Source organism: Nematolebias whitei, chromosome 4 (genome assembly GCF_014905685.2).
Source record: "Nematolebias whitei isolate Nwh7 chromosome 4, NemWhi1, whole genome shotgun sequence".
Lineage (NCBI taxonomy): Eukaryota > Metazoa > Chordata > Actinopteri > Cyprinodontiformes > Rivulidae > Nematolebias > Nematolebias whitei.
In genome coordinates, this window is record NC_056501.1 from 19,538,467 (window position 1) to 19,552,967 (window position 14,501).

General features: G+C 41.3%; 3 protein-coding genes across 3 annotated transcripts in view; 1 reads left to right on the plus strand and 2 right to left on the minus strand.

Moving 5' to 3' along the window:
* Positions 1-312: 312 nt before the first annotated feature.
* cryba1l1 (crystallin, beta A1, like 1) lies at positions 313-2,367 on the minus strand. The gene is made up of 6 exons (XM_037675276.1): positions 2,285-2,367; positions 1,982-2,064; positions 1,685-1,803; positions 1,429-1,570; positions 1,206-1,348; positions 313-827 (listed from the first exon to the last, which is right to left on the minus strand). Exons 2-6 carry the CDS (start codon positions 2,054-2,056, stop codon positions 680-682), a joined length of 627 nt encoding a protein of 208 aa, XP_037531204.1. The 5' UTR covers positions 2,057-2,064; positions 2,285-2,367; the 3' UTR covers positions 313-679.
* Positions 2,368-5,775: 3,408 nt separating this feature from the next.
* crybb1l1 (crystallin, beta B1, like 1) lies at positions 5,776-7,473 on the plus strand. The gene is made up of 6 exons (XM_037675275.1): positions 5,776-5,840; positions 5,971-6,068; positions 6,169-6,287; positions 6,368-6,500; positions 6,589-6,731; positions 6,816-7,473. The coding sequence occupies exons 2-6, from the start codon at positions 5,976-5,978 to the stop codon at positions 6,985-6,987; spliced, it is 660 nt and encodes a 219-aa protein (XP_037531203.1). The 5' UTR covers positions 5,776-5,840; positions 5,971-5,975; the 3' UTR covers positions 6,988-7,473.
* Positions 7,474-9,010: 1,537 nt separating this feature from the next.
* Positions 9,011-14,501, minus strand: part of cabp2b (calcium binding protein 2b) — a 12,515-nt gene continuing 7,024 nt past the window's right edge. The window contains exons 3-7 of the mRNA XM_037675273.1: positions 10,666-10,696; positions 10,455-10,589; positions 10,260-10,369; positions 9,120-9,267; positions 9,011-9,036 (exon numbers count right to left, since the gene is read on the minus strand). Coding sequence (XP_037531201.1) covers positions 9,011-9,036; positions 9,120-9,267; positions 10,260-10,369; positions 10,455-10,589; positions 10,666-10,696 — 450 coding nt within the window. The remainder of the gene's footprint in view (positions 9,037-9,119; positions 9,268-10,259; positions 10,370-10,454; positions 10,590-10,665; positions 10,697-14,501) is intronic.

The window sequence follows — 14,501 nt, forward strand, 5'->3', positions numbered from 1 at the left end:
ATAATGCTAATTTTACCTCCCGCCATATTGCACATTATATCATAAAGGTTTGACCAAAACAACTGTGACTTTGGCAAGATGGACGTCAGGTGATATGCGTTCCTTCAAGGAGATGCTAACTTTATTCATGTATGTTTTACTGCTTCTGTGTTCAGGTTACTACCTCCTACCTTAAAAATGTCTACGTTTACTCCATAAGTTAGCAATACTTATGCTTGTATAGTTCCCTTATAAATACTGATGTTTTGTGAAAAGAGGAGTGGACACTTTATGGACTGAAATTACATCCAAACTCAGAAAAAAACAAGAAAGTGTGGAGTGAAAATCATTTTATTTAGTTATCAACCTAAGGATCCGCCCCCTACACACAACAACACAACATCTGAGCTTCACTACAGCACAGCTTGCTGCCCTCGGATTATTATGAGCAGTGCAGGTGTGTGTGTGTGTGTGTGTGTGTGTGTGTAGGGACCTTCAAACCAGATAAAAAGACACAGCGTGTCAGTTATGTCAGTGTGTGTGTGTGTGTGTGTGTGTGTGGAGTGTGTGTTCCCCTGTGCTTCAACAGTGCGATATTGTCTCTTATCACACTCTTGGCTGTAAATCAGTGGTGTTGTCGGGTTGGGGCGGCTGTCAAGTCAAGAAGGGATGAATGGTGCCTGTGGGTCTCAGCCTCCTTTTAGTGCTGGATACGCCTGATGGACTGGATCTGGGGGGTCTGACAGTGAGAGCCCCAGTTCCTCCAGTGCTGGTAGTCTCCACTGTGTCTCTCGCACTCCATGATGTACTGCTGGCCCCTGTAGCCTGGGTACTGGTAGCACACAAAGCTGTGGGGAGACAGGTTTTAGAGATGGGAGTTAGTGCAAAGTCTGGGTTTTTAGCTCCATGGAACTGGGCAACATGCAGCCTGAGGCCCGGTCCTCAACAATATTTAAATAAATAAATCAAATTCATGCATCTTGAGGTGAATTAAAACAGACTAAACAAATTAAAAAACACTGATTCTAATTAGTGTTAATTTTTTCTGTTACAAATTTTTAACTCAAATACGCCAAATTGTTGTTGCCTTATGTCCGAGTGTGTAAAATATGTTACAAACTTATTATTAGAAAATGTCTTAACGTCTTGGCTAAATGGTTATTGTTATTATTGGACTGTTGCATTTTTCTAAAATCTAAAATAAATACATCCACAGACAGACTTACGCTCCGCACTGCACGTGCATGGAGCCCACTTCAGGCATCATCCAGCCCATGGCCTGCAGAGAGGGGTAGTCATCGCAGACCTCCACGCTGCGGCCCATGAAGTTCTCCCTCTCGAAAATGATCATGCGACTGCTCTGGTGAGACTGAAGGGGACACACGCAGACACGGTTTGATTCTGTAGATCTGTGAGGTGTGGGTCAGGTGGACTGGTGGGAGTACTTACAGCGCAGTAGATGGGGCGCAGGGACATGAGGCGCTCCACGTGGTAGGAGACAGACCCGCTGTAGGAGTCCCAGTGGGGGTACTCGCCTCTCTCCAGGATGAACTGCTGGCCCTGGAAGTCGTGGTGCTCAAAGCCCACCCAGCTTCATGAACACATATAAAAAGTCACTTTACGCATCTATGTTCAGAAACATTTCATCTATATTCAGAAACATTTAGGGGGAAGTTGTGCAGGTTTTCTTTCTTGTGAGACTTACGCGCCACTCTCCACCCTGATGGAGCGGATGTTGTCCAGGCCGCACTCCTGGATGTTGCAGCACTCAGAGGTGAACTCCAGGTACTTTCCCTGGAAGTGCTCCTGCTCGAACACGGTCACCTGAGGAGAAAGAGCAACTTTTATTCTCTTTCCCTCTCATTTATGTCAGAGATGCACTTTAAATAATTAAAAAATCACAAGTTTACATCTCATCTTTTTTTTTTCTTTATATATTTTCCTAAACTTACTAATAATCTTAACTGCTATTATTTGTTGCACAGGTGAGGGTGCGTTTTACCTTGAAGAAAGGAGCCATGCCCATTCCTGAGTTGACCAGCGGCTGCATCATTTGGGACTTGGTAGTTCTGTACATCTTGACCCCTGATGAGGACAGAGATGAAGACAAGTGCAGAGATGGTTTGAGGAAGAACAGTGTCAAAGATGATGTTGAAACTCCTCTATTGGTGATTACTGATATCTGTTTGCTTGTTGGGGGAAAAAAAAGTTAAAACATCTGTAGAGGAGAGGGAAGTTTGGGGGTAAAATGGTCCACAAATGGTGTCGGACGGTGCTTCAGCTGGACTGAGAGCAGAGACCTTACCTATAGACTTTAATGGAAGAGTTCGGGAGTGGTACACGCACCTACTGCCTGCTTCGCGTAGAGCTTTGACAGAACCTGGCGCTTCAGTTTTATACCAACAGTGCGCGTCCACGCCTCTGGCAGCAGAGGTATGGAGGTGCCCCCCCACGGGGGCGTGGGGGGGCCTGCCCTCCACCCAACCCCCTGCTGTCCCGCTCCAGCGACCCCAGCAGGCCAGCTCAGCAGATCCTATAGAGCTCCAGGGGCTGGAGAACAAAGGCGCTCCGGTATGTTCGGGCCCCGGTCAGCAGTCCAGCGAGCGTCCCAACAACAAAGGGCTGAGGTGGGGGGGCATGAGGCGTAATGTGTGGGATTAATGCAGCAGCAGAGAGGCCCACTGATACATACAACTGGGTTAGAACATATGTGTTGAGACGCTGTCAAAAAACCAAATTTTCTTCTTGTTGTCTTGACTTCCGATGCAGCCACACACACGCCTTCAGGTGGGCGCGCACGCAGGTGTGCACTCAGGTTGCCAAAGCTGGCCTCAGGACCCCACTGTGGGTCAGGAGACCCCAAAAATGTGGTTCTCGAAATGATCTTCATAAATCTAAATATATTTTAGAATGTTTTATTTTTAAATAAAGGTTTAGAACATGTTTCAATCACATAAAAATATAAGATAATAAAAGACAAAAATATAGTAGCTGCTTGTTTCGTCATTAAGTCTTTGTTTAATTGACTTGGTAACAAATTTTAATTATTTAAATAAAGTCCAAGCATTGTTTGAAGAAATGCAAATCCCTTCTGGCTTTCATGAAAGTATTTTAGACCAAGATCATATCATGTTGAAAAATTATGAAGACATTTTGATCAAATCAAAGTTCCTGTTTTTAGCATTTTTCACCATTTTATTTATTCAACCTTTATTTATACAGGTTAGTCTCACTGAGCCTCGGGGGCTCATTTACAAGAGAGACCTGTTTGTTTTTAACAAAGAATGATGATAACAGTGGAGAATCATTAAAAAAAGCATACAAATTAAGAAAAATAAATGAAAGAAAATGATATAAAAAAACAGCTAGATTATAAGGCAATGTAGAAAACTAAAAACATGAACATGTCTGTGTTGGTTTTTCCCAAGAACTTAACAGATGTTTGAAGCCACTTAGAGAGGTCAAGGTCAAGAGCTTCAGATCTTTTTGCAAGATATTCCAAGAAACAAGAGCAGAGTAGGAGAAGGCCCTTTTGCCAAGTTCAGTCCTCACTGAGGGATCACTGCAGGTAATAATGTCCTGAGAGCGCACGCTGTAGCTGCACTCACGCAGAGACATGTAGGAGGAGATGTATGAAGGCAGCAGACCAAGAAGTGATTTAAAGATGAAAATGTACCAGTGAGAGAGTCTGAGTGAAGTTAATGATGACCAGTTAACCAGTGAATACAGGGTGCAGTGGTGGGTATGATAGTTACAGCCAGTTATGAATCTTAGCGCACCATGATAGACAAAGTTCAACAGCTGCATGGTGCTTGTAGGAGCATTCATGTAAATAATATCACCATAATCTATTGAGGGAAGGAAAGTCACAGTTACAAGGTGTTTCCAAGCATTCAAAGTTAGACAGGATCTGTTTCTGGAAAAGAAACCCAGTTTAACTTTTAGTTTCTTTACCAAGTTTTCCACGTGGCGCTTAAAAGAGCGATGCAAATCGACCAAGATACCCAAATATTTGTAGGAATCGACAAACTCAATAGGAGCACCATTTGAAGATAAAATCGATGGAAGAACTGCTGGGACTTCCTGTTTGAAAACAACAACCCTGTGGTTTTGTCGGCTTTTTGTACAAGCTTGAGACAGAACAAATCTAACTGGGTGATATCAAAAGCAGATTGTAAAAGCTGGAAAACCTTAGCAACTGTTTTAGCTTGACAATAAACAACTGTGTCATCAGCATTGAAATGCAAGGATGCATCATGGTCTGACCTACATTACCTATGTAGATTGTGAAGAGGGTGGGTCCTAAGACTGAGCCTTGTGGTACACCATTGTTAACCGTTAAATAACTGGAAGAAGTACCATTATGTTGAACACATTGCCTCTGATCTGGAAGATAGTTAGAGAACCAACTAATGGTGTGATCTGAGAAACCAATTTCTGAGAGCTTATGACACAAGATGTCATGGTCCACAGTGTCAAAAGCTTTAGACAGGTCTAAATAAAGTGCAGGACAATAATCCTTAGCATCCAATGCTTCAACAATGTCATTAAAAGCCAGTCATTGTGTTGTGTTGTTTCCTGGGGAAGTAAGATGTTAAATGAGTCCAAACACTTTTTGATTTGAGAGTTTATGAGTTTTTCTAGAACATTAGCTAAAATGCAGTTTAGAGATTGGTCGATAGTTGTTCAGTAAGGTGGCGTCTCCTTAACCTCATATAATGTAGCTGTTTTTTTTGTTTTTGTTTTGTTTTTATATCATTTCTTCTATTTATTATTATCATTTTATATGCTTTTGATATGATTGTCTATCGCTGTCTGTACCTCATCTGTGTTTTTTGTTAAAAGCAGGTCTCTTGTAATTGAGTCATCGAGGCTCAATGAGTCTAAGCTTGTATTAATAAAGGTTGAATGAATGAAAAATAAAACCTTGAAAATAAAGTTTTGCTCACTCTCCTGAGATGTTGCCAGATGTGTTAAAGATTCTCAGCTCCACTTTAAATTTTCACACATTTTCTGTAAAAATGGACTTGTTCATAACAATTGTCATGTTTTCTAATGTCAGCTGACTGTGGTGGCCATTTTGAATTGTAGACTTACATTAAATTGTGATTTTCTGCAAGTTCTAATAAAATCCATCCAGTGGTTCATGAGACTTTTCTCTAACAGACACACAGACATGAGCAAAAACATTTTCATCCACCCTGCGAGTGGCGAGCGACAATCAGCCGTTAAGATTTAAATCACTTTAATAAATTAAATCAATGGTCTACCGCTGTTCACACTTAAGAAACAAACTGTTTCTTGACCTGCAGTATTGACAGGTATCACCCAAGCAGAGGATCAAGGTTTCAGTCCTGCAGCATCGTGAAGTAACACTGAGCAAGTAAAAGTGTAAAATATCCGTTTATATAGTTAGGCTCTTGTGAAGTCATCAGTCAAAAATCTGATCTTTGTTTTAGCTTTGATTTACTCTCCTGCGCCATCTGTTCGTTTTGTCACTTTATAAGTGGGAGAATCTTTTACTTTGTGTATTTAAAACTTTATCAAAGTTTGTGGTGATAAATGAAAGTAAAACTAGACGCAGGTTAACGAAGCGTGGCACATGTTAGAAGTCAGTCACCGTCCTGCTAACATTTACCAGGACAGAGCTATCAAATGTAAAACATGAAGCTCAGAGAGAGACTCCGCCCGTCCCTCTCTGATGATGCTGGCATTCTTTTGTCTCCCTCCTCTGACCTCAGCAGGTTTATTTCTCTCCCCATAATCCCTCTCCTGTGGGCGCCAGCGTATAAAAGCCAGGGTCACCCGTTGAGCTGCACACACTCAGTGAGTCTCGGTTCAGACATCGCACACACAAACAGGTAAGGTGCACCTGCGGGGCGAGCACGGGCAAAGTTTAGTGGCTTTTTTTGATCCGAATGTTGATTCAGTGAACTCGTATTGGTGAAGTCAGGTGGATTAAACCTCCATCTCTCTTGTTTTTCTGTTCAGCAATCATGTCCAGTGGAGATAAGGCCAAGAGCTCTTCCCAGACTGACGGCAAGGCCACTCAGGGCAAGAAGTCTGAGATGGGAATGATGTCCTACAAGGTGGGTGGCGATCATAAAACTCCTCTCAGATAATGGTGCACTTTGATTTTACCACGAAAAATGGATAATTATTGTGTCTTCGTGCATTTTCTCCCACCAGATGTACGTGTTCGACCAGGAGAACTTCCAGGGTCGCATGATCGAGATCACCAACGAGTGCATGAATGTGTGTGAGATGGGCATGGACCGTGTGCGCTCCCTGCGTGTTGAGTGTGGACCGTGAGTCAGATCTTTGTCATCCTCATTGGTTTTGTTCTAAGTCTTTTGTGGGCACTTCGTAACTCTGTGTCTCCCTGCAGCTTTGTGGGATTTGAGCAGATGAACTTCTGCGGCGAGATGTACATCCTGGAGAAGGGAGAGTATCCTCGCTGGGACTCCTGGAGCAACTGCCAGAGGAACGACTACCTGCTGTCCTTCAGGCCCGTCAGGATGGTACAACGCAGTTCCTGTCTTCTCCTACACATTTCCCTCTTTTAGCTTTAGAGCCTTCTTTAAATGAGTTGTTCTTTAATCCTTTAAGGACCCTGAGAAGCACAAGATCTGCCTGTACGAGGTGGGAGAGTTCAAGGGCCGCAAGATGGAGATCATGGACGACGACGTCCCCAGCCTGTTCTCCTACGGCTTCACAGACAGAGTGGGCAGCGTGATCGTCAGCTGTGGAACGTGAGTACGGCGCACCGACGAGGTGATTTCAAACGTCGAAACAAACTAAAACAGCACCCTGACATGTTTCCTGTTTGACCCCAGCTGGGTGGGATACCAGTTCCCTGGATACCGTGGCAGTCAGTTCCTGCTGGAGAAGGGCGACTACAGGCACTTCAACGAGTACGGCGCCCGCTGCCCCCAGTTCCAGTCCGTGAGGCGTATCCGCGACATGCAGTGGCACCCACACGGCTGCTACACCATGGCCAGCAAGTGAGGCTCGGGGAAGGAGAGGAAGAGGAAGAGCGGAAGTGAGGGAGAGGGGCGGAGGAAGAGGGAGAGGGGGAGAGACACCTGAGGTCTTTATCTAACACGGAGCGAGGGTGAGGATCATCTCTAGACACCCACCCAGACTACAGACGAGACCGCAGAACGACCAGCCGGACCACCCTCCACCCCTCATCTTTCTCTTCTTGCCCTCTGAGCTGAGCTTTGCTGTTTCCTCCTCCCCCTCTCCATTTTCTCCCCTTTTTTAAACCCCTCCCTTCACACCCCTCCACAGTCCACGGAGACCCCAAAAAGGAAGCAACGATACCTCTTGTTGTTTTACACACACACGATTCTCGGCTCAGGGTTATGATGCACCATGGGAAACTGAGTTCCCGGAGCTCCCTACGTCCTCCTGCCCCTGTGCTTTACATCCCTCTCTGCTGTACAGAATCCTGGCCAAGTTTTCAATAAAAAGACGAATCTTGATTTCAAACATGTCTGTCCTTTAATTTCTTCATGAGAAGTTGCTCGTAAAAAGGAAATGGTTTATAAAAAACAGAAAAAAGTGACTATTACTGGAAAAAAGGTAGTTTAAGATGTGTTTCCTTGTTAAACTACAGTAGTTTGTATAAAGCTTAGCAGAGTCAATACTCTGACTATAATAGTGTACCAGCATTGCTACAGCTAGCTGCTACTACCATTGGCAATCACCAATAATTATACAATTATATTTGAATAACTATATTATATGAGAGGTCTGACTGGTTCAAGGAAACATATTTTGTTGTTATTTGTAGTTTCAAAGTGCACCCGTAACTCTCGGCTACAACAGTAATAAAAAGCTAAACAAATACCGACGAGTTCGGGAGAACAAAGTGTTAATTAAAACACTGGTTTGACTTTTTATTCAACAACTAAACATTATTTCAAAATATAGAATCAACTAAACAAATCTTCCTCATTTTTTTAAGTGGCCCTCAAACGTTGTCATAGTTCAAAGAGCAATCTGCAACAGGTAAGATATTTATTGTTCATAATCCTTACCCAACCCTGCAGCTCTGAGCTATTTAGTCCTGGTTTCTATTTGGTGAGATTGTAGTTGTTGTGTGAGGCTGATGTTTTTATTTTTTATTTGTATGTTTTTTATTTTATTTTGTGCTTTAACTAATTCCACACATTTTGAGGTGTTTTAGCGATTGACTAATCAAAATGTTCAGCTCATTCGGGGAAATGGGTGCAATGACTTCTGGTTTTGTAACTTTAATACTTGTTTAAAAATATTTGCATTTATTTACAACTATTTTCCCAGAAGAAATACATGAAATCTCCACCATCCCTTCAAAAACATTGTTCTTATTGAACTCTTCTTCAGAAGACTTACTCTGTTTTTGTCTTCTTTGGCTACTTTTAATTTAGAGATACAGTTTGAAACTTTTAGCTTTAAGCTACATCCTTCTTCTTTTAGCAAGTTGTTTAGCTATCGTTTTATTACTTTTAGCTTCTAACTAGCCTTTTGCATTTTTATCTAACCTTTGCTATAACTTTTAGCTACCATTCTGGTGCTTTAGCTTCAACTAGTCTTTTGATACTTTTAGCTTTAAGGTAGTTGTTTGCTACATTTAGCTTTTAGCTACTTTTTTGTTACGTTTTAACTAGAATTTTGCAACTTTTGCCTTTTAGCCAGTGTTCTCCTTTTTCTTTCTGACTACCTCAGTGTTCTGCATGCGACGTATTCACACCATAAATCAGAATAAGGTTTAGTTATTTATTAAGAAAAAGTTTTTATTTTCATCTACAAATATGATTTAGCAGTCTCAAAACAAAAACTCACATATAAAAAAATACATAAAAACCAAGAAACAGTCATTTTACTTGTTAAGCTGCTGATATGTTTTCCACCTAATCATTTTCAGTTTGTTAATATTGTTCTTAAAGATAAATAGAAAAATATATATTTAAATAAATAAAATATAAAGTTCACTGCAGTGGCGTTTTCTCTCATCCAGAAGGGCCGGTCGGCTGACATCAGATCACCGGGACATCATTCTCACAAACTCTGAAAAGGCAAAAACAAATGAATGAAGGCAGTGGGATAAACAATAAAACCTTAAAATAAATCCTCTCAATCCTCTGTTTTACCCTCAAAGTCCACTAGACCATCTCCATTCAGATCAACATCTTTGAGGATCTCATTGATCTCTTTGTTGGTCACTTGCTCTCCCATCAGCTTCTTCATGGCCTCCCGCAGCTCCGTCAGACTGATCTGACCGTCCCCGTTAGAGTCAAACTGAATACAATACAAACAGACAGAAATTAAAAATCATAATAAAGGGAAAAAGCAGGAAAAAAATTAGAAAAAAAAAAAGGAAGTCACCAGTTCTCAGAATGGTGATTCAAATGTGTGTAGTTTTTCATTTCACCACTAGGTGTCAGTAAAGTAAAGATTCATCTCACGTCCCAGTTAGTCTGGTTAAATTTCTTTGTCATAACTATTTTTATTTATTTACTAAAACTAGAATTCATATAAGGTTTAACACCAAGAAGGAAACACTTTAAAATATCTGTTGTCTTCCATGGATCTTTCAAGTTTATGAGACCATTTTTAAACAATTTAGAGTCCTTGAGGTGGAAATTAGCCCAGACTGTTTTCAAAGAAATGTACGTCCCTGCAAGTTCACCACGATGTCAGGCTGCAGGAAGCTTCACCTCAAACTCTACGTACCTCAGTTATCAGGTTAAATCTTAATGTGCAGGCTAGTAAAAACAAGTAGGATGTTTAAAAAGGTTGCACGAATAAAGCCTCTAAAATAACACGAGTGAACAGTTCAGGTCTGTAAATCTGGAAGTGAACAAACCCCTAAATGTCTGAAAACATGTCCTTTGTCACATTTGATGAAAACAAAAACAAGTCAAGTTGGTGAAAATATGAAAAACATAAGTGGTTGTTTTTTCCTAGTTTGTGTCACTTAATGACAAAAATCTGACTTTAGGAAAATCTAGGAGTTTTATTATTACCTATTGAGAAGCAGAGCCACTGAAACTGAACAAAAAGAGCTTCTAATGGAACTGTGTGAAACAAGTTTTGTAGCCCACTCCATGTTTAGCTCCTCTACATTTGCACATTGTTTACTAAATGCACCCTGATACTACTCCTTTTGTTTTTAAGTCTTATTTCTTTGCAGATTTGGCTCTTTTGAATCAAACGTGGCAGCAGCTGTTAATATTTTGTGTCATTAACTCCTGACTTTACGTTTGAAATCCCAGCCCGTCCATCCTGACCTCTTTGAAAGCGTCTCGTAGTTCTTTTACTCCGATCATATCTGCCGTCTCTGCCAGCATCTTGGGCCCCATGAGCTCCACAAAGTCCTCAAAGTCTATCTTACCTCCACCTAAAGCACACAAAGAGTCAGGATTAAAATAAAGAACGGATCGGAGGATTTTCCTCAGACCTGAGAGGTTTTTCTCTTCACTCACTGATCTGCTGGCTCAGTTCGATCAGCTCCATCTCTGTGGGCATGTAGCCCATGGTCCTCATGCACTCCCCCAGGTCTCTGTGACTGATGTAGCCCTTCTTGTTCTTATCGAACTCCACGAAGGCCTCTCTGAGCTCTGATCCAAAGCAGCAACACACCAGTCAGATACGAACAGGCTTCTTTAAAGTGCAACTCGTTTGCTGATGTCTCACCTTCGAGCTCCTCAGGTCTCAGCTCTCTGTCCTGTTGGAAAGACACATTGATCACGTTAACGTCTTGTGTCCTGCAGGGACAAAAACACTCAGGTCTCACTTAAAAACACCTAAAGATGTCCCTCTGAAGGTTCATTCAACAAATGAGTGAAACGGCACATGAAATACTGAAAAATGAGTGAAAGATAAACATTTTTATGTGATTACATCTGATTAAAGTCTAATTAAAGAGCTTATGTGTAATTAAACTACATAACAAATTAGTTAATTTATCTGTGAGCTGTAACAAATCAGGGATAAGTTAAGTCTCTTTGCATAAATAAATCATTTAGTAAAATTTGTTAGACACCTACAAACAAAAATACAAATGTGCAAAAGTTTTTAAAGCCCCTAATTTGTTTTTACATTTTGCTTCAGAGGAGCCAAACCTTCAGATAATTTCTGAAAGAGGTCCTGATCAGCAGAGGCTTTAAGCTTTCTTTGGACTTGAGCTCCTGGATTTGGTTTACATGAAAGCCAAGTCTGAGCAAATGAGGGATGATTTTATACAAATCTGCATGTGATGTGCTATTAAGAACAAAACTGAACACAAAGGAGACGCTGCGGGTCAAAATTAAACCAAGAACTTAGTGGAAACAACACGAGTCTAATATGTTTGTATCATTTGATGTTTATTTTAGTTGCATTAATATTTGCCATGAGCTGTTTATTGATAATGTTCTTTTGTTTTTTCCACAGTGAACTAAACGATGTGCAGAAATAACGTCTGTTTTTAACCACGCTGGACAAAACCTGCAGATAATCTCCACCAAGTGAAACAAAGTGTGAGGTTTTCTCAGGGTTTAATGATTGCATCATGGTCTCTCTCTATCTGTTTTTATATTTTAAGTGATATTAAACATTAAAGAGCCTTTTACAAGAACATTAGCTCAGATTGTTTCATCCACGTTTTCCTGGTTGGAGCTGCAGCTCCAGTCAATGAGTTTCCATTAAAGTCACTGATCAATCACTGGCTCTGCTTCAACCAGGAGGGGGTTGATTCTGTGACGCAGGCCTCCGATGACAGGAGGGGGAGGGGGGGAGGCAGGATGCAGCGGATGCGATGAAGGGTGAGGATGGAAACAAACAGACATGAGCGGAAAAGTCGTGCGTTGCAGCCTGGATGAAGCCCCGTCTGAGCAGGCTGCACGTACGATGCTGCAGCTCTTCACCAGGACCCCTGAACAGAACCTGACCCTCCAGCTGGAGCCCCCACAGGCCCCTCACTGAGGGCCCATGAACCCCTCCCCCCCCCCCCCTTTCAGAGGCGGATAAACATCACTCGTCACACGTAAACCTGTCATAGCTCTGCTCTCTGTCAGCTCCTCTGTCATGCTGCACACTCAGTAATCACTCAACTCATGTCACCTGTCACCGCTCATTATCCCACAGCTCCACCACCTGGTCCAGTCAGTACTTAAGCTCACTCATTCCTCTCAGTCTGGGCCAGATTCTCTATCCTGTCTCATCAGCAGTAGACTTTCCAGCATTCCATTGATTGACTCATCACGTTCATGACCCTTGCCTTGACCACGACCACGCTTTTGCCTCAGCCTTCGTCTGCTTTTGCTCATCTGATCAGGTACCGACTCATGCTCTTGTTTTTTGACTCTCTTTTTGGATCACGTACTGGATACTTCTGCTGAACAACTGACTTCACGGTATGAACTCTGCCTTTCCCTTCTGACTGTTTTTTGGATCACGGATTAAAGGTCAAGCTCATTCTGTATCACGGACTTATCCTTACCCCTGAATCTGATTCCCACAGATTCATTTCCCCAATTAGTCTTTTTCCCCCTGCATCTACTAACCTTTATCTTTTAGTTGCAAGCCTGTTGGACTCTGTTCCAGTGGACCTTAACATCAGTTCTACTTCTACTGGCAGCCCGCCACTACAACACTACCCAATCTCGAACTACCAATCAGAAGATCGGAACCAGCCCAGAACCGGACCTACTCCAGAGTTTTACTTTATTTCACAATAAATCTTTTAACCCTCTCAGTGGTTGTTGTTGTTGTTTGCGGTCCGGCCTCTGGTTCATGACAAAACCTCAATAATCTCAGTAAAAACTCAAGACTGAATGGCTCTGTGGCTAATTCACTGCTCCTAATATTAATTTATATTTAAATAAATATTTCTTCTGTGCTTGTTTAGTCGTACAGAGAGAGTTACAAACATTCAGATTTGTTAGTTCAGTCAACTATTTCGCGCTTAAGTAAAATTGTTCTTGATGATGCAGTAAGTTTTAAAATACTAAAGCAAACAGACGTCAGCTTAAAAATAAAAATACTGAAAACAGATTTTAACCTGTAGAAATAATCGTCTAAAGATGCACAAGCCAAATGTTTAGCCATGAGTGTAAGGATTAACTAAAATTTAATTAAATGTGAACAAACTTAACCCTCCCCAGAGGATCCACCCAGATCAATTGTCTCATTAAAACTCAAAGCCTTTGGCAACAAAACTGAGCAATAATCCTTCAAAATAAGAGCGGACAAGCTGCCAACCGCTTTAAAAAGTCTTTAAATTTGAAATGGACTGTTTAAATTAATTAAATTAAATCACAACTTCATTAATTAAGTTTTAAGCATTTTCTTTATGATTGTTTTAGACATTTGGGACATTTAAAGCAGAAAAAGTTAAATAATTTTTGCTAAATTACAAAAATGTATTTGGGAAACCAGGTCAACGCTGACACTTTGATTTTAGACACAAAAGAGTTCAAAGAATTATTTTTTTTCTAAATTATGATGAAGAAATCCCAATCCATGCATCAGTCGTATTGATTTATTTTAGGTTAATTTTACAAACTGAATATTTATTTGTTAAATGAAGCAGTTGCTACTTTTCTTGCCGTCAAAATGAAAGCATATTTTTTCCTGCGACTCGTTTAGCAAAGAAACAAAACTGAAAAGTGTCAGATTATAAAAGAAACAAAACTCCTCCCTTCCTCAGATTTTCCTTTATTGATGCTTTGGTCTTGCTTCCCACCACTTCCCCCGCCCCCCCCCCCCAACAACCTTCTTCTCTTCTATACCTTTTCTCTTTTATCTCTGCGTTCTGATTAAATGAGCAAACGGTCCAAACCGACCCGTTTAATGTGGTTTCCATTCACAGCAGCTGTGTCTCTTTGCAGAAGCAGCATCGCTCCTTTCTCCTCCTGCAGGGCTTTAATCCTCCTCCCGTCCAAACCCCCCTCCCCTGGTGTTTTTCCTCTGGTTCACACGCTGCACCAGCGTTCAAATGACTTCAGAGAGAAGAGTTTAAGAGGAAATAAACACACAAGGTTTAATCTCTAACGCTTCGATTAAAGAGGATGAAGTGACGGCGAGACAAGAAGAAAGAAAAAGAGGTTTGACTGAAGATCATCCTCAAGAAGAAGGTTTGTCTAAAACCGTTGAGAAGAAAAGATGATATTTTTAATGAAAAGTATAAAAATGCAGATATTCGATGCTGTTGTAAGCTGGAGGTCTTCAGTGGTTTTGTCTTTTTTAAACGTCTTCTTCTCACAGAACAGACTCTGTATCTCAAACAGTTGGACACGAATTAAAGAAAATGATCCAATAAAACAAAAAGAGAACATCAAAGGAAAAAGACTGTAGGCCTCAAAAAGGTCTTTAGACATCCATCCATCCATCCATCCATCCATCCATCCATCCATTCATCCATCCCTCCTTCCTTCCATCCATCCATCATCTATCCAGTCATCCCTCCTTCCCTCCTTCCTTGCTTCCATCCATCCATCTATCCATCCATTCACCTATCCATCCATCCATCCATCCATCCATCCATCCAT

What these genes read in the sequence shown, in the direction of transcription:
- cryba1l1 (XM_037675276.1), bottom strand. Translation starts at nt 2,056, where the DNA reads ATGTACAGAACTACCAAGTCCCAAATGATGCAGCCGCTGGTCAACTCA. An exon ending in ATCAGGGTGGAGAGTGGCGC is followed by an intron (nt 1,571 to 1,684) that starts GTAAGTCTCACA and finishes GTGTTCATGAAG; the next exon opens with CTGGGTGGGCTTTGAGCACC. An exon ending in ATGCACGTGCAGTGCGGAGC is followed by an intron (nt 828 to 1,205) that starts GTAAGTCTGTCT and finishes GTCTCCCCACAG; the next exon opens with CTTTGTGTGCTACCAGTACC.
- crybb1l1 (XM_037675275.1), top strand. Translation starts at nt 5,976, where the DNA reads ATGTCCAGTGGAGATAAGGCCAAGAGCTCTTCCCAGACTGACGGCAAG. An exon ending in TGGGAATGATGTCCTACAAG is followed by an intron (nt 6,069 to 6,168) that starts GTGGGTGGCGAT and finishes TTCTCCCACCAG; the next exon opens with ATGTACGTGTTCGACCAGGA. An exon ending in CTGCGTGTTGAGTGTGGACC is followed by an intron (nt 6,288 to 6,367) that starts GTGAGTCAGATC and finishes GTCTCCCTGCAG; the next exon opens with CTTTGTGGGATTTGAGCAGA.